We start from the raw sequence: 27,590 nt of genomic DNA on the forward strand, positions 1-27,590 counted from the left end.
TGAAAGAGCCCATTTTTGAATCTGAGAATCAAATAACATAACAATCAATTATGAAGGGCAATAAAAATTTTGAATTTCATTTTAATATTGGTTCCCTCTACCACATGTTAAAAGAAAAACATTGGCAACCCTACACACCGTGAAGAGCATGCCTCGATGGAAAGTCTCTACTCTTTATCATTCGTGTAGATAGGCACAACCTTTTAATTTTACTATCTAGACACTATACCGTGCCAAGCAAAATTAAATAGCCAATATAACTTCGGTCCTATAAATAATAATAGTGACTCAGATGGTGAGGATACTATTATTTACAGCTAAGTGTATACCATTACCTAGCCCCATGACCCATTGTTCCGTTATGAATTACCTCAGATGGTGTAGTAATTCACACAACAATCATCATAGACCTATCCTTTAAGGAAGTCTGTACCGATGAGGGCATAATTAATTTTGCCCGATGGGGGGGAAGGTTCTAAAACCATCACACAAAATTAATTACATCATCTACATACTAGTAATGGAGACCGTGGGATTTATAAAAATAAACTCCCTCTCCCACTTAGTTATTAAAAAAAATTTGTGAGGGTTATCAAAAATTTTAAGTTTGCAAAAAACGTGATCTAGGTCAAAAGCCATATATTACCATGTTGTCCCAATATGGTAAACTATCACATATGCAAACAATCATAGAAACATGCATAAACATAATTTAGGAAACATAATAAAATATGCATCCCAACTATTATGGTCAAAGATGCAATCCTTGAGCAACAAGGAATCCTTCCAAACTTGAAATCCTTAAGCAATAAGAAGTCCTTCCAAACTTGAAATCGTCAAAGATGCAATCCTTGAGCAACAAGGAATCCTTCCAAACTTGAAATCCTTAAGCAATAAGAAGTCCTTCCAAACTTGAAATCCTTCGGCTATACTTGTGTAGAAGACTTAGATAGTTTGAATCAATCAAGAAAACCAAAATCCAACCGTGCTTAGGCAAGAAATTTCGGATTTAACATATTCCCGCGTAAACTGCACAGCCTTCAGTATTTTGGCCATATCTTCTTCATCTGACCTCCAATTGAAGTGATTCAAATTGGGTTGGATTCGAAATTCAATTATCTACAACTTTCGTGAAGAACAGATTTTCTGATTCCAATGTCTACTGGGTCGAAATAGCCCTGCAATCAGACCCTACGAATCTGGAAAAAAACTGTTGCGAGCCGAATAACTTGAATCTTTTGTATCTACCATCTTCGATCTCCGAATAACCGTCAAATGCTATTACAATCGAAGAAACATACAAATATCGATCTTATGCCTCCATTGGAGTTCACATGCTACGTTAATTATTACAACCACGAAAAATAATCGTGGCACCCAATAAATAACACATGCTACGTTAATTATTACAACCACGAAAAATAATCGTGGTACCCAATAAATAACAATAACCACGAAAAAATTATCGTGGGATCCAATCACATAAAGCCAATAAAAATCATGTGACCATAATAGCTGGGTAAGAACGCTGCAAAACAAGGGTTAGCACAGTTCTACGTTCTACCCTCTATAACCTACGGACAACATGGCTTGTTTAATCCATACGCGTGATTACAGCCTGCTCTGATACCACTGTTGGGAAACTGAATCCCCAAAACCCAGTAATGACGCGTACAGATTAGACAACAAAAATTGTAAAACCCTATAAAGCGGAATTAGGGTTCTACCTCAACTCCCTGCGACACGAATGCTGGTTGAACTTGTTATAGCACGTCTTGCTATAAACCACGAATACTGCTCGACCGTACCTTACGATCTTCTATCGTATTCCCTACACGTCTAGAACACGAACTAAGTGTGGACTCTCTCGTGATCTGTTTGCTCTCTCTAAGCCTGCCTCTATTTACTGAATAATAGAAAAACATCATCCTGACCTAGAGAGCATAACGTGTATATATAGGGCTACGATAGGGACCTAAGGAGTAATAAGTCCGGGCTCCCAGTGTAAATAAGAAAACTTAATCCCACCAGGATTCTATTTCTTATTTCACTAATTATAATTCACCCCACTATAGAATTATAATTGCACTCCCGTCCTTATCTCAATTATATTACGAGCTCCATGATATTAAATACTCATTAATCTCCCCACGTTAAGATTACAGATACCCGTTGATTAAAATAAATTACTAACACCTACGCCCCAAATCGCACCACCGAACCCTGTGGTCGCTGTCCAGCCGAAGAAGCAGGTCAACACAGTCAAGGTGGTAGACAAAAAGGGGCCGAAAGCTCATGACTATATAGCTGAAACCACAGTTTTCAAAGAGCCAATTTATTTCCTCCTCCGTACGATAGAGAGGGAACCGTTCTTTGTTTGGCCGAACCCTCCCAAATTGAACACAGAAGAAGGAAATAACAACAATCGGAAGAGATGCTCGTACCATAATGAGCTCGGGCATTACACCACGGCTTGCGCTCCCTATAAGGCACTTTTGGAAAATCTGGCGGCACAAGGACTTCTTGATGATCATATCGATTGGACAAAGACGTCGAGGAGACAGGCGAACGCTGTCGGACAAAACCTTATTCCGCGTCCAGTCGGAGTAATCAATGTTATTCATGGGTCAACAACAAAGGAGACAGCAAGACAGCTTCGTCAAGAGCTTGTCAAAGCTGAGAAAGTTACCCAAATTTTTTCCATCAATCGTGCTCCAAAAAGAGTCAAAATGCTTGAGCGTCCTTGGTCAATAACCTTCACCGAGCAAGATTTACAACGTGTCCAAACACCCCATAGCGACGCTCTGGTGGTCACAATCCAAATCTCAACTCACTCTGTCAAAAGGGTGTTGATTGATCAAGGAAGCTCAGTAGAAGTAATGTACCTGTCTCTCTTTAAAGAGCTCAAAATTCCTGAATCGTGCCTTCTCCCGGCTGAAGTCCCTTTGATCGGATTCAGTGGCACTCCCGTTTGGCCTCTTGGACGGATTACCCTCCCTGTTGTTACGGGCTCGGTTGCTTCTAATCTGGAGTTTGTCGTTGTGGATGCCCCGAGCCCATACAACGCGATCCTCGGCCGAAATTGGCTTCATTCAATAAAAGCCGTCGCCTCAACCTACCACCAGGTGGTCAGGTACATCGGCGCCAACGGCAGACAAGAAGACCTATTTGGAGATCAGTTACAAGCCAGACAGTGTTACGTCTCGGCCATTGGAAAGTCATCAGGCACCAAAAGAGTACATTGGGTTGAAGTCCCTGACAAACCAGTTCTCGAAGACGTCGGATCTCTTCCTGAAGAAAAATCAATTGAGGATCTTATCAAATTCCCACTTAACGAGGATGCATCACGTTATTTCATGCTCAGCGCTGGTTTGTCCCAAGCCGAGAGTGAAGAAACCTTGCAGTTCCTCAAGAGCAACATTGAAGTTTTCGCATGGACGCCGTACGATATGCCAGGCATCAACCCAAAGCTCATTCAGCACTCCCTCAAAGTTTCAAAATCAGCAAAGCCTGTGATTCAGAAGCCTCAGCGGTCTGCTAGTATTCATGCCGACGCAGTTAACGAAGAAGTCGGCAAACTCCTTGAGGCTGGCGCCATCAAAGAAGTACAATACCCCACTTGGCTCGCGAACCCTGTGGTGGTGAAAAAGAAGAATGGAAAATGGAGAGTTTGCGTGGACTACACCAATTTGAATGATGCTTGTCCGAAAGACTGTTTTCCCCTTCCAAAAATTGATCAATTGGTAGATGCAACGGCGGGTCACGCTCAGCTGAGTTTCTTGGATGCTTACCGAGGCTATCACCAGATAGCCATGGATCCCGACGATATGGAAAAGACGGCATTCATCACACCCAGAGGCCTCTTCTGCTACCTGGTGATGCCGTTCGGCCTTAAGAATGCTGGTGCTACATTCCAAAGAATGGTATACCTGTTGTTCGGAATTCTCATCGGAGAAATCATGGAGGCTTATATCGACGATATGGTGGTGAAAAGTCTCAAGGCTGAGAATCACCTCTCTCATCTTGCCGAAGTCTTTGCAATCTTGAAAAAGCACAAGCTACGGCTTAACGCCGACAAGTGCGCCTTCGGAGTTAGCTCAGGGAAGTTCCTCGGCTACTTGGTTACTCGGCGCAGATCCGAACCAGATCTTAGCTATTCAGCAATTAAAACCACCATCCACTCCTCGGGAAATTCAGAAGCTAACGGGGATGGCAGCAGCTCTCAACAGGTTTATTAGCCGCTCGTCGGATAAATGCCATGTATTCTTCCAAACTCTTAAGAAGCAAAGCCGACGAAGTTTCAAATGGACGGAAGATTGTGATGCAGCCCTCATCGAGCTGAAATCCTATCTTTGTTCGGCTCCTCTCCTCGTCAAACCAGTAGCTTTTGAAACCCTCCATCTCTATCTAGCTGTTTCACCACGTGCCGTGAGCTCGGCACTTGTCCGACGGGAAGGCCTTGAGGACCAACCAATCTACTTTTCTAGCCGAACCTTGCTCCCAGCACAGACTAGATATCTGCCATTGGAGAAGCTTCTTCTAGCATTGGTTACAGCAGCTCGGAAATTGCTCCCTTATTTTCAAGAGCACCCCATCATAGTTCTCACGGAGTTTCCACTTAAGAACCTCTTGAGGAAGGCTGATCTATCTAGCAGAGTATCTCAATGGGCGGTCGAATTAGCAAATTTTGATATCCACTTTGAGCCTCGAACTGCAATCAAGGCACAAGTATTGGCAGACTTTATTGCTGAATTCACCCCTGGAAGCCCGGACGAGGAAACACTGGTAAAGCCTAATTACGGGATGCTGGAACAACAAGAGGCTCGAAAAGTTTGGAACTTATTTAGCGGAGACGTTTGGAAGTTACACGTCGACGGGGCATCAAACAGCAACGGCTAGGGCGCAGGGGTCGTTCTTGTAAACCCTTGTGGCGTCCTTCATGAAAGTGCTATCATAATCAACTTCCAAGCCACAAACAACGAAGCCGAATATGAAGCTCTGCTTGCTGGTCTCCGAGCCGCGGCAAGTTTACAAGTTGAAGATCTACAAGTGTTCTGCGACTCTCAGCTGATCGTCAATCAAGTAACAGGTGATTATGAAGCTCGGGACCCAAGAATGATTAAGTATCAAGCTACCGCTCTAGAGCTAATCCGAGGGTTCAAAGGATTCCAAATCGAACAGATCAATAGAGAGAACAACGCTCATGCCGATGCTCTTGCAAGTTTGGCCTCGGCAAGCAAAGCATCTGAATACCGACACATCAGCTTCGGCGAAATTCACCAGCCGAGCTTCGAAGTCTCGGAAGAAGTATTCAACATTTCCCTCGGCCCGAGCTGGATGGATGAAATCGTCTCGTTCCTCAAAGACGATACGCTTCCCTCGGACAAAAAGGAGGCCCACCGTGTCGGCAGCAAAGCGGCCTACTACTGGATCTCTGAGCTCGGCCAACTCTACAGAAAAAGCTTCACTGGGCCATATCTTCGAGTTGTTCACCCAACCGAGGTCCCAATTATTTTAACCGAGCTCCACTCTGGCAGCTGCGGTTGTCACTCTGGCGGCCGTTCCCTATGTCAAAGAGCTCTCAGTCAGGGATACTTTTGGAAAGAAATGAAGAAGGATTGTGAAGAAGTGGTCAGAAAGTACAAGCCTTGCCAACTTTTCTCCCCCATACCAAGGCAGCCCGCTCAATCTCTCAAACCTATCACTAGTCCATGGCCCTTTGCTCAGTGGGGCTTGGATATAGTAGGCAAACTTCCAACTGCCCCTGGGGGCTTCAAGTTCTTGATCACTGCAACGGATTACTTCTCAAAATGGGTGGAAGCCGAACCGTTAGTCACAACAACTGAAACAGACGTTCGACGATTCGTTTGGAGGAACATCGTCACAAGGTTCGGCGTGCCTTATGCTATTGTATCAGATAACGGCTCCCAATTCGTCGGTAAGGAATTAACTGGACTCTGTGCTGAGTTCGGAATTAGATTCTTCAATTCAACCCCATCCTACCCCCAGGGCAACGGCTAGGCCGAAGCCACTAACAAGACTGTTTGCGCTGGCATCAAACGTCGGCTGGACTCTAAACGAGGAAAATGGGCCGAAGAACTTCCTAGGGTCCTTTGGGCCTACCGCTCCACTCCCAGACACTCTACCGGCCAAACTCCCTTTGCAATGGCCTTCGGCATGGAGGCTGTCATACCACTGGAATCAAAGTTCCCGACCCTGCGCACTGAAACTTTTGATCTAGAATCTAACAATGATGCAGTGGCCACCGAGCTAATCTTAGCCGAAGAAAAGCGAGACGATGCTCAGCTCAAGTTAGCCAACTATCAGCAAGAAGTCGCTCGGGGCTACAATCGAAGCGTAAGGATTAAGAAGTTCAGAACCGATGACTGGGTCTGGAGGAAGGTTGTCCGAGCCAATCAAAAGACAAAATTCAAACCAAATTGGGAAGGACCCTACAGGGTGATTAAAGAGGTCGGCAATGGCTCGTACAAGTTAGAAGACAAAGAAGGAAGGGAAATTGAAAATCCCTGGAATGCTCTGAACCTTAGGAAGGCCTACCTTTGAACTCTCTCGTCGGTCGCACTCTACCACACCACCTGTCAAGTCTATTACCTTTCTCTTACCAAAGTGCTGTACTTGTCTTGGCAATCTTTTTAATGAAAAGTATCTCCTACTTCTGAAGCATCAATGTTCTCTGTATTTGATTACAATGATTCAAACATCAATCAGTATAAGCTCGGTATTCTGATAATTACAGCTACGTTCGGATTTCTTTAGAACAAACATGTTATGGCTCGGACAATTTGATTTCCAGCCACAACTCGATTAAACATATTGGTTCGGCTATGTTCATACTTTGACTTGAACAAATTGCCACTTAAGACATTTACTTAACATATTACGTTGGCACAAGACTGGCATTTGAAGCCGAGCCTTATACCAACGCAGGGGCTGTTACAAGTAAATAAACCTGGAAACAAGCCAAGGCTGCTTGACCTTCGGCGAAGCAAACTCAGAAAATATTTCTAAGGCATGAAGAAATATTCAGTACAATAACAAAGTTGAAAACTTTTTCTAAGTCATTTAAACACAAACTTAAAATTCAAAATCTCCTACCAAGAGGGCTCAGCTTGGTAAAACGTTCGATGCCGACCCCCTTAAAACTATTACATCTGGCATGGCAAATCCTAAACGTTCGGAGCCATCCAGTCCAAAAGCAAAGTTCAAAAATATTCAGAAACAAAACAAAATAAAACTTAAAGCGAATCCTAAACTTGGGCATCTTCAGCAACTTTATCTTGAGCCTCGGGATGGCTTTCAGCATCGGCAATCTTCTCCTGTTGATCGATGGCAGGCACATCGGTCATCTCTTCATCATCATCCTCAGGAGGAAGAGGCTGACACTCCTCCTCCGTGTATGGAAGGTCAAGGTCAGGCAATGCCGGCTCGGGAAGTTGCTTCAGAAAACCCGACTCAGGCTGAATCGCCATAACACCAGCCATGGCGTCGGCACCGGCAGAATACCCCAGCTTGAAGAAGTCAGGTAAGCGAGCTTCGAGTTCGTCGTTTACCATCTTGTGAGCAATCTGGGTATACTCCAGCGCGGCTCGGTTTATTCCAGCCTCATAGCCTTTGGCGTCGGCAGCCTTGAGCTTCTCTTTCTCTTCCACCCTCATCTTTTCGGCAGCAGCCTCGGCAACAGCCTTAACGTCGGCCAGCTCCTTCTTCAGCCGCTCCAGCTCTACCTCCGCATCTTTTGCCTGCTGATCTGAGATCCTCCATTTGGTTCGGTAGGAATCTCGGTCAGACCTGTACCGTTCACGCTCGGCTGAGACCTTGGTGGCCTTGTCATAGGCTTTCAGGGCAGCCTGTCCAGCCTGTCAGAACATGGGAGTAAAAGATTACCACAAGGCAAGTACAAAGCAAAAATCACAAGTACAAAAACTAAGCAAAAGTAAGCACAAGTAATACCTGCACAAGATGCGAGCACATTTCCCCGAGCCCTGGGATCAGGTCGGTTGGCACTTGATCATAGTCTCTCGGGAGAGCTAGACCCCTGAGGAGCGTCACTGCAAGGTTTGGTTCTTCCTTAACGGAATCACTCAATTGCAAGACCCTTCCGTCAGACATTGTGTAGGAAGGGCTGAATTGCCGTCGGATTGCAGCTTCGGTTACAGGGTCGGTAAGATCGATGTGAGGCTCGGAAAGATTCCTTTGCTCCTTGGGAGGAGAGGCTCGGGCAACGCTCGAGGGAGCTGACTGAGAAGGGTTCGACGGAAGAACATCCTCAGATGTCTTCTGTCTCTTTTCTTTCTGTTGGGGCTGCTGGTCCGAAGAGCCTCGGTTCCGAGCCGGGTTTGCCGACTTTGTTGGTATCACTGGCCTTGGGATGTTTCTTCTCGACATGTCTTGGGCAGCAGCGTCAGTTAAATCGTCGGATTTAAAGGGAGTGAGCCACTCCTCGGCGGTATATCCGATATTCGGCAACCGTACACCTTGCTGCCGCTTCTCCCGAACGTTTTCAATGTTAGAAGCTCCCCCCTTTTTCGATGCTCCGGTTGTCTTGGAGGCACCTGCTTTCTTCTTCCTTGGTTCGGTTTCGGCTTCTTTACTCTTCTCTTTCCGTCTTAGCACGCCCTTGTATGAAGGTCTGTAGTCGAGAAGGGTTGGAGCGTGTCGGCAAGCTTGGGCGAGAAGCGTGTCGCAAGCTTTCTCTCGGGAATTTGTATTGAGTCCCTTCGATATAGGACCGAGCTCTGCAAAAACAACAGCAATTCAAGAAATACTCTCATGAGAAGAGAAGACAAAAGTAAAGCGTAATAAACGACTTAAGCACGTTCGGTCTGATTACCTCTTGTATCAGCAACTTTCAGAACGGCGAACCGACGAAGACCGTCGCCGAACTCAAAGTTTCCGTGCACTTCGAGGTAAAAATCGGCCCATTTATCCGTGTCGGATAGACCTTGGATCAAGGGGCTCTTTTTAGGTCGGGTTGAAAGATACCGACGACCAGATTTACCATGACGAGACATGGTGTAGGTAAAGAAAAGGTCCGTCGGCTTAAAGTCCAGATCTTGGCTCTCCATCAGGGCAATTACCGACATGATGATTCGGTAACTGTTGATTGCCAATTGATGGGGAGCCAAGCTAAACTTCCATAGTATCTCCCTAAGGAAAGGGTGAAGGGGGAACCGTAGCCCGGCCTCGCAGATGGCCATTAGGGGCACGGTTATGTGCTCGGGACGGTGATCCCTGTGGTCCTTTATATCGGTGCTCTTGACTCTGTGAATCAGAACGTCGTTAGGAATGTCGTACTTCCTACGGAACGCTGCATACTCTCCCGGATCGCCACTAAAGTAGTGGGCATAAGGGCATAACAGTCCCTTGTCAAAGAGGTCAGCATCGCTCGGCGCCGACGTTGAAGCCTCGGTTCCTGACATGAGCCTAGACTTGGCCTCTTGTCCCATGAGTGGCTCGGCCTCAGACTGGGTGTCAGAAGAGAAACTAATCTCCGGCTCCGTAATAAATCCGTCCGCAGCATACTCAAAGTCACGCGGCTCGGCCTCAGACTGGGTGTCAGAAGAGAAACTAATCTCCGGCTCCGTAATAAATCCGTCCGCAGCATACTCAAAGTCACGCTCGGCGTTAGAATCGTCCGTCATTGGGGAAGTTGCCGACATCCTCGTTGAAGAAGATACAACCGCTCGGCTATTCCTCAGTTTACGCCACTCGATAAGTTCGCTGAGGAATTGACGATCGGATTCGGTTTCCGAGCAATCCGAGTCTGAAGACACGTCGATGACCTCGTGAGCCAGACCTAGGAAAAGAACAAAGGGGAATTAAGCTATTGAAATCTGCGTCGGCAAACAAAATCGTTTGGAAGTTCGGTTCATCTTATCGGCTCACGAGTCATATGCTAACCTATAGTGGGCTCGGTACTCCTACAAAGACTCCCTACGTTCGGCAAATAAGAAGAGTTGGGGAACGCTCGGTTATTTTCCCCATCTAAGAAATCGTTCGGCGAGCCCCAGACATCCTATGGGGGCTCGGAAGAACAGGTTGAGTTCAGGGATGAACGTCATCGTTCTCCCCAGAAATCTACTGTTCATACAGTACAAAAAACCCCAAAGTCATCCCAAAAATCCAGAAAATAAGCATGGAAAGCAAGAGAAAGAGTAAAATGATAAGGATCGATGACATACCTGAAGATTTCGGTTGATTTGGGGGCTTGAAGTTGAGGATTTGGATTCAAGCTGAGTTCTGGAACGGAAATGTAGAGAGAGAAGCTCCAAGCGCTAGAGAGAGAAAGTGCAGAAGAACTTTCTCTCTCCTCCTTCACCACTATTTATAAGCGGAGCGGGCCTTTTCGAATTTCCCGCCCATCATTTCACCGCCGAACCCCTCGCCAACCTCTACGTGACACGTGGCGACTGAAGCCCTTGCCCATGCCAGCCGTCTCCTCGTCTGCCTAGATGTCCTTTCAACTGACACACCCGTTCGAATACTCGACAGCTGTTACCCAATGTGGGGCTCGGATTTCTCTGCCGAAGGTTCAAGCTCGGCCAAGTTTTAAATCAACCCATACCGAGTGAAAAGCTTCGGCATGGGTTGAGGGGCTATTGTAGCAGGCCGAGCAGAATGGCTCGGGCCATTCCGAGCGTGATCTAGAATTACTTTCAACTCCAAGACATCTTTCCCTGGACATTCGGATCAGCAACCGTGGCCGAGGGTCCCTGTTGCCGAGGGTTCCTCTAATTACACCTCCTTTAATGCTCCATTCCCTACACCTGCTCGGGAAGGAGGATACGATCGTTTCGATAGCTGCCGAGGGTCCCACAACATGCTCGGTGCCGAGCATGGCTTGGCCGACGGTCCAGCTCATCTGCATCAGAACAGCAACCATGGCTATGATGATGGTCGTGACGTCATCCGAACGGTTATGAGAACAATGATGGTGGCACGTGAAGGTGCCAGCTCATCATGAAAACGGTTGCAAAACCCTAAACGTGATGCAACAGTGACATCAGCCGACGCGTGTCGAGCGTTGGTGCAATCTTGGAGACCAAGCGAAGGGTTTCCTATAAATATCCCATTATGCCTTCTTGGAAGAGGTATGCTCAAACAAAACCCTAGCTCCCAATCTTTAACTCTTCCTGGCAAGCAAACTGACTCTTGCACCGGAGGGCCATCCCGGAGAACCTCCGGTGTGGTCTCTTAGTCGTGCTTCGTTTTGCAGGACTGAGCAAAGGAGACAGGAGCTAACCCCGAACCACCATTCAAAAAGGACGAACCATCCGGAACGGAGCCCCACATCCTTAATAAGTGAAATTACCAAACGGACACTGATAACAGGGACGGAGGAAATACCTACAACTACGAGTACCAGTTAGGTTTGTGTTTCATGACCATACTTTTAATTGAGTGGACGACCCATTGTGGAAGCAAGCAAATGATGGCCATTAGATTAGACCGACCTCTCGTTTGCATTATTATACCAAGAATGAGATGTCCGCGAACCAAAGGTCCATTGGTTGCATTCTCACAAGTACGAGTTGTTTGATTTTACTTTTGATCCTTGTACGTTTTCCCTCCTCTCAAAGTTTTTTCAACTTCGGTCGAAATTTTTATACTTTTTTGATTTCTCATATCGAGACGTAAAAATCTGACCCAAATCTTGTACAAAATAAATAACGAACAATGTACAAAAACAAAAAACAAAACCACAGCAAAATTATTGATCGAACTTTTGGGTAGTTTAATTGTTTACATTTGGAGTTCCTAAACTCATTCTGAACTGTAAGAGTTCAAAGAAAAATTATTGATCGAAAAAAGATCAACAAACGGGTCAACAATACCGACACAATCACCATAGCAAAACAACTACTCCCCCCTCCCCAAATAATAGTCCAGTATTTTATTTTGAATTCTCCCATAATAAGTATTCATTTTGAAAAGTTAATAGGTAAAAGTATTGTACTCCCTCCGTCTGAAAGTCTAATATTCCATTTTGGATTGTCTCTTAATAAATATTCATTTTGTAAAGTTAATGGGTAAAAGTTGATACATTGTCCATTTTGCCCCTAAAAGTATATTCCATTTTGAAAAGTTAGTGAGTAAAAGTGTAATGATGATATCTCCATAGAGGGTAAATAGGGAAAGTAGAGGTAAAAGTTGATGTGAAAGGTATAATGGTGATGTTTCTTAATAAGTTGGAGTTACGAAGCAGGACATTTAAAAAGGAACGGAGGGAGTACAATTATTATTTTCTCGTCTTGAAAAGTTACTGAGTAAGGTGTTAATGGGTAGAAGAGGAGGATTATTTTTTGAAAGTGAAGATAAAAAAAAATGTAAAATGTGTAATGATAATATCTCCTTAATAAGTGAAATTACCAAATTGGACATGGGTAAAAGGAACGGAGGAAATACCTACAATTACGAGTTCCACTTAGGTCCATTGTACTCAATTACCAAAAGCCAATCTTTGAATCCATTCATGACAAAAGTCTACATATCTAAGATTAAGGCCATATCCTCCCAAGGAAGAACTAGCTCAAATACGCTAAAAGACCTGTCAATTTCGGTTGAAGGCACTTTATTTTTTTTCCAAATCTCTGAGATTTTGCATTTTCATTCACACCTCAGAGGTATTTGAGAGCCTCACATTTAAGAAAAATGTAGTTCGCTATAAGTCTATAACCCACAAAAGTATAATCTGAACTAGTCATCTAATAGAACACGCAAAAATATATAAGTGATACCTTAGGAATGCTACAGATCGATTGACATGACTAGGGAATCTCAATCACTAGCCAAGTTAGTTGGTGATACCTCAATGTATGGTATGAATGAAGACCTGGCCTTTTAAGTCACAAAATGTGTTTCAAAAGGATGATCCATTAGATTAGACCTCTCGTTCGCATTATTATACCTAGAATAAGAAGTCCACCACTACACCATGTTTTCAAGCAAATTATGATCGTGGCAAGCAAAATTATGATTCCAAACGAAAACAACCCTTATAACAAAGCAAAGTAACCCATCTGACAACCATTGTTTCAATAGATTTGTTGGGGGAATGCCAAGAGAAACCTAAGCCAAACTTTGTACGCCTCTCTCATTTGAGTAGGAGAATTAAAATGAACGATAAAATAATCCTATGAAATTTCAAGGGGCATTTTCAAAAACCAATTGGCATAATGGAGGGAAATTAAATCATGCAATCAAAAGTAAAACTTGAGTCTTGGAAGGAAAAAAAGAGTTTTGACAGGAACAAAAAAGATTTTGGCATTATCAGCTCCCAAAAGAAAGAAAGTTGCTACCCATACAAACAAAACTGCATAGATTGTGCACAAATTTTTTTGTGGGGCCCACCACGGGTCTCACATAAATGATCCGAGTCATTCAATAAATGTAAAACATTTTTTCAAAGATTCTTGTGAAAAATCAACTAAATCTAATACTTATAGGCTCCCGATCCAATCATTTAACTTTTCATTGAGTTTTCAAGATAATGAAAAGTTAAATGATTTAACAAGCACTTATATATATCGGATTGAGATGATTTTTTGCGGGGACCCTTAAAAAAGTATTTTGCATTTACTGAGTAGTTTGGATCATTTGTGTGAGACCCATGATGACCCCACAAAATAATTTGTGCACAATCTGTGCATGAAATGTCTGTGTGGACAGACTTTCTGCAAAAGAAATACTAGTTTGATACTATGCTAGTCAAAACTCAAAAGTTGGTGGAAACTCCCAATTTGGCAGCCGCCCACAGTAGTTGGGAATAGTCCCACGCGAAGATCCTAATCCGTGGGTGTGGGGCTACTCGTTCAGTCGTTCTCATTAAGTCATATAATTTGTGTGCATGAGTGGGAGCACGAGTGCAAGCGTAAGTGTAAAAGGATTTTTGAAATATATCTCAACATACTAAAATTAGCAAGAGCAAAGTATGAGAGCACAAAAACAGTGAGGGGATTAAGTGGAAGCGTGAGATATTTTGAAGGTTTATGTGGTTCACCATGGATTGTTCGACTTTATCCAACCCATCTTCCCCCACTATAAATCGTGGATGTTCTGAGAGTGAGAGAGAGAGAGAGAGAGAGAAAAGAGAATGGCGGGCGAATCGGATTATGGAGCTTTCACGGAGAAATTCATTATACAACCAAGCTCTTCACCTGATCAGGAACTTCCCTTAAAGGGCCTCACCTTTGCTGTCAAAGACATGTAAGTCCCCTTTCCTCAGCTCCGAGACTCTCTACTCAGTCAATCAGTCAGTCAGTTCCTCATCTCATAACGACTCCTGAATTCTTGGAAAAACAAGATGTGCTTATCATGTTTTGTGCTACCACGGTACAATAGGCTTGTTAATGGATCGGATCCAATTCGGATCCAATAACGTCGATCCGATAATCCGAATTCAGTAATTCAAATACGGATCGGATCGGATTAAATCCGTTATCAATCTGATCCGAGCTTTATTTTTATAAATTTAAAAAAAAACTGTAAATTTTTTATTTTGGAAAAAAAATGGTTAAGAAGTTGTATTTTTATTTTAAACTCGTATTTTTTCTTTTTTATTTTTTTTTGAAAATAAGTTTTTTTTTTTTTTTTTAAATTGTAAAAAAAATTTTTTGCTAAAATTTTTAAAGTAAAAAAGTTTTCAGATCAGATCTGATTTTTCAGATTCGGATTACCACTATCAGATTCGAGTCTTATCGGATTCGGATTTGTCGGATTCGGATCGAATCCGGTCTATTGACAGGCCCACGGTACAATATGACTTATCCCATCCATCCATCTCGTTAAACTTGATAGACTTCTCCTCCATTCAAAAAGTCAAGTCAATTGGACATCGACGTGTATCGAAACTTACCATATTTGTGTAACCGTTCATTTCTATTCAGGCTAATATGATTTAGCAAAGCCTTCGTCTGTATCCGATTATGTTGAATTTTTCGCATGAATGATAGGCAAATTGAGGGCTACAAAATAAATACTTGGGATTGTCAAATAGAATTGTGGGACGAGTTCCATTTCACGTACATGAGGGACCACATGAGTTCATTTTATCTCTTACTTTTGTGGCTCAAAGTCAAAAGAAAAAAAAATCTTCGTGCTTTGTGTTTTTTAAATAGGAATTGAATCTTCGCTAGTCCCCTTGAAGGACTGGGCAGTTCTATCCAGCCCATTTTCAGGCCCTTTCGGAACCCACTTTGATTATTGGGACCATTTACTTTTTAGACCTCATCGAGCACATTAACCAAGCAAAAAATCACAACGTTGGATATCGTTTGTAATGTTTAATGAATAAATTTATCTTCAGATAAATAGCACTGCAACGCTGGAACAAATCTCATGTTTCTCAAGATATCTGTGTTTCGAAAAGATATCAAACCATTTCCAATCAACATCGTTTTTGGCGTTCCTAATGTTCGTAATGGTCCCCATCAATTGAATTGGGCCGGACAAGACCTTCTAGTCCTCAAAGGGACCGGAGATGATCTATTTACTTTTTACAAGCGAGCCTAAACTCGTAGTAAAACAATAACAGCCACTGTCCCCCTTTGGACAGTTTTATTGGCCAAATTATGAATCAGGATACATAAAAGGATGAGTAATCACATAAGATTAATAGTGAGGGAATTATTAATACAGTATCGTATCTCATCTTTGTGAAATAAATCATCCCTGCACCAATTGTTACACTTAACGCCAGATATGCTGTTCCATGGGATATATTTGTAATCCAATTTCAAGTCAAATATAGCCATTGTTTACTATAAAAGTTACATCAATAAACTTATCTGATGACTGTTTAATTTATATCTTCCCAAACGGATAGGCCAATCATTTTCTGGGTAAGCAGGTAGATACATAACAAGATAGGTAGATGGGTCAATGTTGGTCATTGGGCTCTAATATTTATTTACATTTTAGCATATGTGTTCATGGGTGTTTTTTTTTTAATTTCGTTTTAATCGGAGTAAAACATCTATGCAGACTTGACATGGAGGGATACGTTACTGGGTTTGGAAATCCTGATTGGGCACGGACTCATTCGGCTGCTACGACAACAGCTCCCGCTGTTTTGGCTATGTTAAGTGGAGGTGCTACATGTATGGGTAGAACTGTCATGGATGAAATGGCATACAGGTTGGGTTTAAACTTTAATCACACTGTTCTTCTACTTAATTAAGTTGTTTGTTCTTGTTGGAAGGGGTTTAGGAGGACAAAAATGTGTATCTCGATATTGTTGTAATTATGACTCTCGCAAGCTAACAGGCGATTCCGGTTGATGACTAGAATGGCCCAAATCAAAGCTGAAAGGCATCATAAATGGCTGGCCTAAAGACCCAAAACAATTTATGTACACATCTCTCTCCATATATATATACACACACACACATGGGGCCACTGTTTCAGTCAATTTTCGGAACATGCAATTACTAACTAAGAAATGGTATATGCAGTTGGGAAACAATGTCAATGTGTATCTCGATATTGTTGTAATGACTCTCACTGATGGTTGCTAGGATTGCATCTTTAGCTTGAAAGAGCAGATTACTGGATATATCGATGCTGCATCCATCGTATCCCTTCTTACAAGCGAGGTCCTCCCAAGTGTTCAGGGCTATGTTTTCGCTAATATCTCGAGAAATGAAGAGATGAAGAAAGTAGAACAGTTCATTCTAGAGTGCTGCTATTGGTACATACAATGTACATATAGATTTTGTGGGGCCCAATTCGGGTCCCACAAAGATATTCCGAATCACTCATTATTTTTTAAACATCTTTTTATGGAGCCTTATAAAAAATCAGCTCAACCCGATATCGGTAAGAATTTTTTCTGAATTTGTAGGGGCGAAACTAAGCAGTTAAGTAGTTTCGCCTCCACAAATTAAGAAAAAATCCTTATCAATATCGGATTGTGCTGATTTTTTACAGGGCTCAATAAAAAAATGTTTGAAAAATAATAGGTGGTTTGAATCATCTTTTGTGGGACCCGAGGTGGGCCCCACAAAATTGATATGTACATAATATGTACATTTCATATGTACCCCTAGCATTTTTGTTCATTCTAGATGGTTTTCAACTCCATATGCAATAGTTTTTTGCTAGATTATTTTTGCAAACACTTCCAATTAGTGGCAGAAGAGAAGATAAATACATAATGCCAATTACTCAAGGCATTTGGAAACCCTGGTCATAATTAAATAGAAATTTTATCGAATCATGTCACCTCTAGGCAAAATGACAATCCATCGAATGTAATCCTGCATTGATACACAAGTTTCTTTTTTTGGTAAGTAAATTCATTTATACCAAACACACAAAGAAGCTACAATCCATAGGGGCATACCCCAGGAAAAACAGAACAACAAAGCTCAGCTCAATGTCAAAAGACAAAGAAAGGTAACCTATCTAACAATTGTTTACACCAAAAATACGAGAATCCAAAAGCCAATCATCGCAAACCCGCCTATTGCATGCAGTGAACTTTACTGAAGACCAAGAGCTCAACTTTGCCTTGACACCACCAAAAATAACCCCAGCAAGATCAGCCACACCACGGCTCTTTTGCTGAAAAACTCTCAAATTACGCTCTCCCCACAAAGCTATAGATGATAGCAACTAGAGAGAGTTTGTAAACTGCATTTCTCAAACCTTTCGCACTTCTATTCTGCACAGCCCAATCAAGCTCATGAGACAAAGGCAAAACATTCCGAACCAGGCCATTCCTTACCAAAACTTGTTTCCACACTTCAGAGGCAAAAGAACATTCAAAAAAGAGATGGGCAAGGGACTCAACCGCATCCCCACAGAGCACACACTGTGGAGTAACAGCCAACCCCAGCTCCCCAATCTATCTTTAGTTGCTAGTCTACCCCAAACAGCAAGCCATGCAATAAAACTCCATCTAGGAACCCCTTGAGTAAACCAGATAATGCCATGCCAGGGTTGAAAAGGGTTTCTATGTCTACAAGCCTCCCAAGCTGTCTTCTCAGAGAAAAGCCCATCAGCAGATAAGGTCCACGCAACCCTATCACATAGAGTAGGATTTGGGAGAAAACCTGCAGGAGTGTGATGCATGATCTGGACAATTGTTCTACTCATTTGTCTTGGCCACTTCCAACAGCCTTGAACTATAGTAGAAGAGACTTTAGCCTTAAAAGTAGGGGTGGGCACGGGTCGGACGGGGCGGGGTCGGCCCCGAACCCGACCCGACCCGACCAGGCGGTTAACAATTTTTGGAGACCCGAACCCGAACCGAAGGAGGGGGGATACCCGTCCGTGTGACCGATTTTTTTGGTCGGGTCGGGTCGGGTCGGGTCGGGTTGGGTCGGTTCCGACCAAACCCGAAGTAAAGTATATGAATTCCTTTGTTTTTTGATCGGGTCGGGTTTGGTCGGGTCGGGTCGGGTAAGAAAAAACAGCACCCCGAGACCCGAACCGAAAATTGATTTTTTTGGAAAATCGTACCCGTACCCGACCGAACCACATGTTCGGCCCCGCCCGAAACCCTTCGGGTCGGGTGGGGTCGGGTCTCGGTTTTTTGGCACACCCCTACTTTAAAGCATTCCCCCTATTAACCACCACATCTTCTCCAAAAGTCTGGTATAAGGCTCCCAAAGGATGCCAATTATCAGTCCAAAGGAAAGTATCCGCTCCATTTCCAATAATATACTTGATCCAGCCCTGGCATAAAACTCTCAGATTCAGCAATTTCCTCATCACCCAAGACACTTCATTAGGCAAGTTTCAAAGTTAGTTAAAGATATCTTGTCTTCAGCATCTTCTTAAATAATTTTTTGACAGAAGGATCTTTAGAGTTCTCTTCTGATTGTAAAACTTTAACTGAAATACATGTTTTGGGGCAGTATAAATGGAGAAAACAAGCATTATGGGACGCCAAAAAATATCTGTTCACCAGATCGGTTGCCTGGAGGATCTTCAAGTGGATCAGCCGTTGCAGTTGCTGGAATGCTGGTAGATTTCTCCTTGGGTGAGTTGTGCCTTTATTATAAGCTTGTTGTTTTTCTACTTATGCTTCATAAGTTGGACCAAAAGGTTACCTTTGTCACAGGCACCGATACTGGAGGAAGTGTAAGAGTTCCGGCATCGTACTGTGGGATTTTAGGGTTTCGGCCTTGTCATGGTGTTGTTTCAACCACTGGGGTCATCCCTTTGGCACAAAGTCTCGACACTGTCGGTAAGGAAGCATATACATTGAATACCACAAAAGATTTTTGGCCTTATCTTGCAGGGACTCGTAACAAGATAGCCCTAGAAGCCTGTGGCTGGAGCCTGAGACATTCAACTATGTGTGTTATGCAATTAGTTTTATATAGTGACACAAAAACCTGAACGTGGAAAATGCCAAAAATGCAGGAAATATGATGTGGTATATGCAAATATGTTTCGAGCCTTTGACGCATGAAGCAAACTTCTCTCAGACTTTTCCCACAACAGTAAACTAATGCACTACAAGGACTAATAGGTTTGCCAGCGCTTGAAAAAGGCCGTTAGAGGCCCGTTAAACGCCGCCAAATGTGCCAATAAACGCCACCAAATGTTTGGCACATTTGGCGGCATTTTACACCAAATGTCGGGGACGCGGCCATCGCCGTATGTTTCTGGTGCTTAAAAAACATCAAGGCAGAAGTTCTGCCGGTGCTTTTAGAAATTCCATTTCAAAGGTTCAGCCGTTAACGTTTGGTGTCCGTCCCATTACAATGACGTCATTATGACATCTTATGCCAACGTTTTCTCAAAAAACGCCGGAATCAAGTTTTTAAAAGCCCACAAAATCTAGGCCCAACGTCATGCTCCCAAACAATGTTAGAACTCCATTATTTATAGCCCAGTAAAGTTTTACCCAGCAATTCCAATTCTAAATATTTGAAATTAGAACTCCATTATATTTAACCCAATGTTCTAAATGGCGCTTGGCGCTAGTAGGGCGGAGACCCACCTCCAAGCGCCAAGCCGCCTAGGCGCCGCCAAGCAATTCGGCTTTTTTTTTTTTTTTTTTTAACAAACCATTATCCAATCAAACTATATTCTATGTATCCATAATATAAGTTCAAAGTTCTACACAACTATAATGCAAAGTTTAATGTACAAACCCAAATGAAATTAAGTAGTAGCAACTAGCAAATAAGTTGAATAAGACAATAAGTAGAAATAAACGAGATCGGAGATCCCTAATGCCAAGTTAAAAGTTCATCTCCTTTCTTTAACTCTTCTCCTACATACCCTTCCAAAACTTGATCTACATAATAACGGAAGCGGCAGAAATCAGTGGGTTCCTAAGAACAAGGGTCTTGCTAAAGATCTCCGAGAAAGAGAGGCAGCAGGACGAAGCGATAGGGAAAAACTGCCTTGGAGGCTGGAATATAAATAGGCCTCAATGAGTTCCTGAAATTCTTTCCTGAGCTGTGCAGCTGCAAGTGGAAGCTGGTGGTGTCTTCCAGTCTTTCGAAGTGGACTTCGAAAGTAGAATACCCTATAGTCTTTCAACTCTAGTTTGACGGTCTTCGTCTGAAAAAGAAATGGCAGTTTAATACTATGCATTTAAGGCCGCCAAAGGCCTCCAAAGACGTCGATGATGCCGCCAAGGCCCGCCAAGACCGCCAAGGCTGCCTAAGCGGCCGCCAAACCTCCCTGGGCGCCAAATCGCCGAGACCGCCAAGGCCGCCTAGGCGGCCGCCAAACACCGCCAAACCTCCTTGGGCGCCAAATCAAACGCCAAGGGGTATTGGTGTGGCAGCAGGGTACTTCCAAGCGCCTAGGCGGCCTCGGCGGCCGCCATTTAGAACAGAGATTTAACCATCAGTTCCCATTTTAAAAGCTTCAAGTAAATGTTCAAAAAAAAAAAAAAGTTTAAAAACCAAACTCAACTGAAAGGATGTGTTTTCCTTTTCACTTCCCAAAGGCCAACAATGTTAGCAACAAAACACAATGTCAGAAAAACTCAAATGTCTTTCAAGCATGACCCTTAATCCCTGATATTACAATTAGAATTACTCTCAAACTCACATGTCTCTCTAGACCAGTTTACAAAGGAAAAAAAACAACTAAAATTTTACAAACGTAGCGTGTCTTAATCCCTAATATGATGCTTCTTTTTGCCGAACAATGAATGACAAGGTTGAAAACTTTGAACACCCTGGATACAACTCTCTTTCAGCTTCCTTCGACAAACTAAAGAATTTTTTTTGTTTTCTCATCTGGACCTTAGTTACTACTAGAACCTGTTGTATCCTCTGTGGAAGGAACAAATGGGGGAATTCCGAAGGCATCATAATGCAGTTCATGCATTTCATCACCCTCGTATGAGTCACTCTGCCCTTTATCCTCAGTATGAGCTACAGGAGATGCTACAAATTCGCCATGAAAGATCCAACACGTGTAACTAGGTAAAAACCCATCTATATATCATTAAATGTCCACCTAGTACCTCATTTTTTACTAATTTGACATTCGTGCACTTCTTCCACGGACACATGATTTCATTCGAATTAGGATTGATTCCACATGCTTACTTTACAAAATCCTTCACTCCTTGAATATATGCTGGATGCAACCTAGAAAGACTTATCCACCCTTTATCCATTTGTGTTTGTCAACTGTTATTTTTATTTTTTTTTGCACACGAAAAAACAAGCATCGCAATATCAAACAACTTGACTTCACATCACACAAAAATAAACAAACAAATCAAACATGTGGACTGAATCCTCTAAAAATCGATCTCATTCTCCAAAAATCAAACAGGGTTGAATCATGAAAAGCTAAGGTTTAATCCAAAATCTACCCCCTACATCGTTCAACCAGGTGTCTCCAAAAGCCCTAGTTCTCAACTACCACTGCAACGAAGAAAGTTCAAACGATGAACATAATCGATTGAGAACTCACCAGGAAATGGTCGACTGTGAAGCTCTTAAACTGTAGCACTTCAAACTTTCCTGATGAACGAGAAGCAAAAGCTTTGGTCTGAGTTTCAATTGAATCTACATCTTCGTGATAAAAGAGATTCCTGATGAACGAGAAAAACACGTGAGAAGTTATCGAAATTAGGGTTTGAAAGAAAAAGATAGATTGCAAAAAACCTAGTTCGATTTTCATCGAAGAGAGATTCGAATAAAAACATGAGATCTGAGTTTGATTTCCAATTAAAAAAATGAAAATCTCTGCGATTCAAACCTCTCGATGAAAACCTCTCGATCTTCAGATTTCTCGATCGAGAGAGGGAGGAGTGAAGTTCAGAGTTCTCGATCGGGAGGGAGGAGTGGGGTTGAGGTTTTGTTTGAAGGATGGAATGGGTTTACGCGTGTCCTCCGTTAGTGACTGGCGTTATGTAGTAGGAAACCTCCGTTAGTGACTGGTGTAATGTAGTAGGAAACTTACCCGAAGCTTTTGCAACGCCGATAAGTCAAACATCTAATGGCGTTGTTGTTAACGCCGTTTCCGGAACGCCGTTAGTTCCCGTTTTTCTCGTAGTGATGTGTAAAGAACATTCTAAATCCATTGTAAAATCTACCATGATAGCCATTTGTCAGACCATTGAATCCAAACCTGTGACTTTGTTAAGCAACACCATTTATCACAAAAATTCATTAGTGTAGATGCATTGTTATTTTGAATGAGAATGACTCCCAATCTGGACAGGAAGTAAGAGAAAATCATTATAATAGCTAGGCTGTTGTGTCCATGACTCCATGCCAATGTTAAGATTTTGTGGCACTCTTGTGTCCATTCCATTCTGTTTATCTATGATGCACCGACACAGACACCGACACGGACACCAAAACCGATACCGCGACACGGGAATTCTAAAAAAATGGGGATACACCATGTGTATATTTAAATAATTATAGTTTGGCACCCAAAAATTTTAAAAATATTATAATTTGGCCCCAATTTTTTTTAAAATTACAGTTTGACCCCCATTTTTTTAAAAATTACAGTTTGGCCCCCAAATTTTTTAAAAAAATTACAGTTTGGCCCCTGCCATGTCCCCATCGGTGTCCCCAGCCGTGTCCCCGTGAAAAATTCAAATTAAATTATGGGACACGCCACGTGGTGTGTCCCGTACGTGTCCCCGCGGTGTTCCCGTGTCCGATACTGCGATACCTCGACCTCTAGAGGTGTCGGTGCTTCATAGCTGTTTATTGTCTGATTGGTTTACAGTACTTGTGAAGATGCTATTGGTAACCTCTAGTACTTTTTTAATCAGTACATAATTCATAGTCGAGCACTTGTTATTCAGGGTGGTTTGCTAGGGATGCTGACATCCTGAACCGAGTCGGACGGGTATTATTGCAGTTGCCTGAGGTGGAACCTGTGAAACCTACTCACATCACTATTGCAGAAGATTGTTTCCCACTTCTAAGCATCCCAAGTCATCGAGTAACTTCAGTCCTTGTTAAATCGGTGGAGAAGCTATTTGGTGGTAAGTATGTAGGCAAAATGTGTACAAATCGTCGGCGTTTGTAGTTTTACTCTAGCTGCCAAGGGCATAGGTTCCATGTTGTTTCCTAATGGGCTTTGATTGATAAAGCAAATCTCACTTGTGCATGGATGCAATGAACAACCGTTCGACAAGTCTTCATCACTATTAATTGCATTCTGCTTTGATTTACATCACCAATTGGGTGATGCAGGTCACATTGTAAAGTATGCGTGCCTTGGGGACTATGTTAAAGACAACGTTCCGACTTTGAAGCATTTCAAGGGCGACAGACTGGAGAATCAAGAATATAATGTTGCGCCCTTGGCTGCTCTCTCAAGTGCCTATAGGCGGCTTGAAAGGTGAACCTTATGAAGTAGTCTTATTTGGGATCGATCTTTTTGTTTCTTATTCTGACTTGAATAAGATCGTTTTTCATTGTGTGTTTACTCCTCCGTCAATTGCCTTTGTAGGTCCGAATTCAAGAATAATCATGGTGAGTGGGTTAATACAATCAAACCTGATTTGGGTCCTGGTATATCGGAAAGAGTGTGGGCAGCCGTGAGGTCAACAGATGAAAATCTCGATGTCTGCCACTCAGTGAAGACTGAACTGCATGCTGCTCTCACTGCTCTCTTAGGGGTATTCTCTATCTCCTTCTCTCCTTGTTATCTCAAAAGCCATGTAACTTCGGTAAAGTGATACTTCCAGCCTTGTATATCCTTTGAGTCATCCAAAATTGCTCAGCTTCAATTATGCATATCTATGAAGCACATGTACTTCTAAAACCCCGTTGTACTCATACCCGTAACGCATCGGGTACCAGTAATTTGCATGGTACTTCTAAATCCGTACTAGATATAAGAGAAACCTACCAAAACTTTTCTCTTTGACTTTTGCTTTACCTTAGAAGTGTCCTATATATCTTGCCATACCCAATATAGAGATGAAGCTAAGTTGATAACGACTTACTTTTTCTATGCTCAACATGATTGTAGGATAAAGATTTTGGTTGGTTCTTTTGTATAATGACATTAAATTTTGATTTGTACCTTAAGTTTGACATTAAACTATTATTTGATGTTGCATTTTCTCAAGTCATTTAGCTATTTCCTTTATTTGAAGCTCATTTATTACGTGCAAATTATTGCTCTAAATTAAAAAAACATATTTGTTATAGTTGTACCCAACAGTACCCATACCCTATTTTTTTAGGTTTAGAGGTATCGTACCAGTACCCCCATACACGTGCTTCTTAGATGCATATGGATAGGTCTACATATCGATGAATGTTTTGTCTACTATGCCAAAATTAATATTCTAGTACATACAAACGAAGAAATAGCCGAGACCTACGGTTGATGTGGTCATAAATCCACACAAATAAATTCTCAATTCTCCTTTGGAGCTTCAACTCTTATTCAGTCTTGTTTCAGTTTCTGGGCTTACGAATGATCTTCTTGGGATAAATGACAAGAAGCTTGAATTAAGCAAGAAGACAACATATTACTGATAACTTATTTACCGTTCTTACCCGTACTATTCATTCATGTTAATTATGTAGGACCACGGTATCCTAGCAATCCCCACAGTTCCAGGGCTTCCACCAAAATTGCAAACAGAGCCATCTACATTGGAAACATTTCGTTTCAGAGCTTTTAGCTTGTTGTCTATTGCTGGAATGTCTAGCTTCTGCCAGGCTCTCTCTCTCTCTCTCTCTCTCTCTCTCTCTCTCTCTCTCTCTCTCTCTCTCTACGTTATATAAGTTATATAAGGACCTCCCATTTTTGGGTCATATTTCAATGATCTAAACCGTTCAACTTGTTTAAAACATGTTTTTAAGGATATTTGCTAGAAATTAGCTCAAAATATGTCCGGAAAGTGCTTTATCCAAACAATTTTTCAAGTAACCGTTCCTATCTGCATTTATAAAAAACTATTTGGATTAAGCATTTCCCGGTCATACATACATACACACACACAAAAATGTGCGTCTAAGTGACACATGAACTTGTTATTTAGCTTCTTGATTACCAAAATAGTAATTCTGACATGTATACAAAAGAGTCCATGTGGCATATTAACTCAATATTTAGCTTCTTGATTACCAAAATAGTAGTATTTTTGACAGAGACATAAAAGTGCATGTGTGTGACATATGAACTTAGTAATATTTACCTTTTTGATTACCAAAATAGTATTTTTGAAGTTGGTCAATTTCACAGGTGAGCATACCACTTGGAACGTATGACAATCTTCCTGTATCAGTTTCCTTGTTAGCGAAACATGGATCTGATGGGTTCTTGCTGAATCTTGTTGAGACGCTTTATGGAACTCTCAGGGAACAAATTGACATCGCTCAAGAACTGAGTTACTGATGTTCTTAACTTGTTAATGTAAATTTCTATTTCTTATTCGAATAAATATAAGGGTTGGTGCATTATTACATTTCACGACCGTACATGTCTATGACCTAGTCTTGACTCTTGAAATTCACTACTTCTCAAATTTCACTAATTTCAAATTTTACTGGTTTTCAAATTTTACAAATTTTTGCTGGATTTCAAATTCCACTAAATTTTACTGGGTGTAGATTTTACCCAGTGAATTTCACTAACTCTCAAACTCAAGAATTTCACTAGTTTTTCGAAGTAGTGAAATAAATGGAAAACTGGAACTGTAGACCATCATAAAAAGACTTCTGCTAACACGACCAGAGTTGCTCTAAGTATGTTAAATTGACATTACTCCAGAACCAAATTGAGCTTCAACAAGTCTCTTGCACAGAAAACAGCCCAAACAAACACAATTATTCTAAGTCTCAACAAAGAAAGCATAATAACTGCATTTATCTCAAAATTCTCAATAATCAAGAATTCTTCACTTTTCACTACGATTTCGAGCAACAAAACGGAAGGATTTGAGGAGACCGACGTACCATGCGAAAGAGCTGGAGGTCTCAACAACGTCGGAATCACAGAACACGCACCAGAGACGGTTGCGAGAGGCCTGTTCGGGGCAAACAGGGCTAGGGTTTTTGAGGAAAACCAGACTAGGGCTTGGCGTGTTCGGGGCGACGGCGCCCTTGTCTGTGTGGACACCTGGAATGGTGAATGAACGGTGGTTCTAGCTCAACGGCCTTGGCTCGAGCGGCGGTGGCTTGTTGGGGATGGCGGAGCCGGCGGAGGTGATCTCAAGGCGGGTGGAGTCGGCGATGATTTGGGAGGCGAGGTCTGTGAAATTTGGGAGGGGGATGTCTGGCAGGGGTAATTTCGGTAGGAATTACCGTGCTTAACTTGGTGGGAAATTCCAGAAGTTGGGTTGGACCTGGAGGCCCAATGGACTATTGTTTTTGGTACCGGCCCGTCAATTGCCCCATTAAATACTGTGTTTTGGCAAGTAGATTTCAAATTTTATCTACAAATTGAAAGAACTCGGTATTATCTACTAAAGCATAGAAAAAAGTTTCAATTTTTTTCCAATAAAATACTTTATATAGAAATTCTTTCTGCGAAGCGGACACACTTAAATAGTACTCCATCCCTCCAATATTGCTTTTTGGATAACTCTTCTTCTTTTTTGATATTAAGGTATATATTCGGGTCAACTTTCGCCCACTAGATTCTTCGAGAAATTAATTTTTTAAGAAAAGATGCAATTAAATGCAACAAAATTAATCTCATAATAAGCAAATATGGTAGACAATGTTACACTTTCTGACTAAAGTCAGACAATAAATAAGTATATATTTTTTTCTTTCATGGAAGGAGAAAAATGCATACCGTGGTGTTTGGGCTAGAGTGGAACTTACAATTGAACTTCTACATCATGCATTTATATTCTCTGAAAATAAAGGCCACAAAAGTCAGACAAAGATAGAAGTACTTTTTTTTTCCACATGGAAGGAGAGATATGCTTGCCGTGCCTATCAAGAAAAAGAAATGCATGCCGTGGTGTTTGGGCTGGACTTTTATATTTCCAATTTTACTTCTAACTTTTTCCTGACTTTTTGGCACAGTATTTTTTGTTGTTATGTCTTACTATTTTTTACTAGATTTGGGTCAATCTTTACATCAAATGATCGTTCACCTCGAAGAGAATAATTAAAAAAGTACAAAAATCCATAGGTTGACAG

General features: G+C 42.0%; 2 protein-coding genes across 5 annotated transcripts in view; one reads left to right on the top strand and one right to left on the bottom strand.

Moving 5' to 3' along the window:
* LOC131300917 (receptor-like protein 9DC3) overlaps positions 1–27,590 on the bottom strand; it is a 42,914-nt gene that overhangs the window by 11,112 nt on the left and 4,212 nt on the right. The window lies entirely within an intron of this gene.
* Positions 14,029–25,903, top strand: LOC131300897 (amidase 1-like). Of its 4 annotated transcripts, XM_058326915.1 has the most exons (9): positions 14,029–14,226; positions 16,003–16,155; positions 18,882–19,006; positions 19,088–19,213; positions 23,276–23,458; positions 23,670–23,817; positions 23,929–24,097; positions 25,020–25,154; positions 25,681–25,903. In XM_058326915.1, exons 1-9 carry the CDS (start codon positions 14,114–14,116, stop codon positions 25,831–25,833), a joined length of 1,305 nt encoding a protein of 434 aa, XP_058182898.1. In that variant the 5' UTR covers positions 14,029–14,113; the 3' UTR covers positions 25,834–25,903. The 4 variants fall into 4 exon arrangements, with proteins under 4 accessions (XP_058182898.1, XP_058182906.1, XP_058182915.1 ...); XM_058326923.1 differs by lacking the exon at positions 19,088–19,213 and having other exon boundaries at positions 14,063–14,226; XM_058326932.1 differs by lacking the exon at positions 25,020–25,154 and having other exon boundaries at positions 14,064–14,226.

This window comes from Rhododendron vialii, chromosome 1a (genome assembly GCF_030253575.1).
Source record: "Rhododendron vialii isolate Sample 1 chromosome 1a, ASM3025357v1".
Taxonomy (NCBI): Eukaryota; Viridiplantae; Streptophyta; class Magnoliopsida; order Ericales; family Ericaceae; genus Rhododendron; species Rhododendron vialii.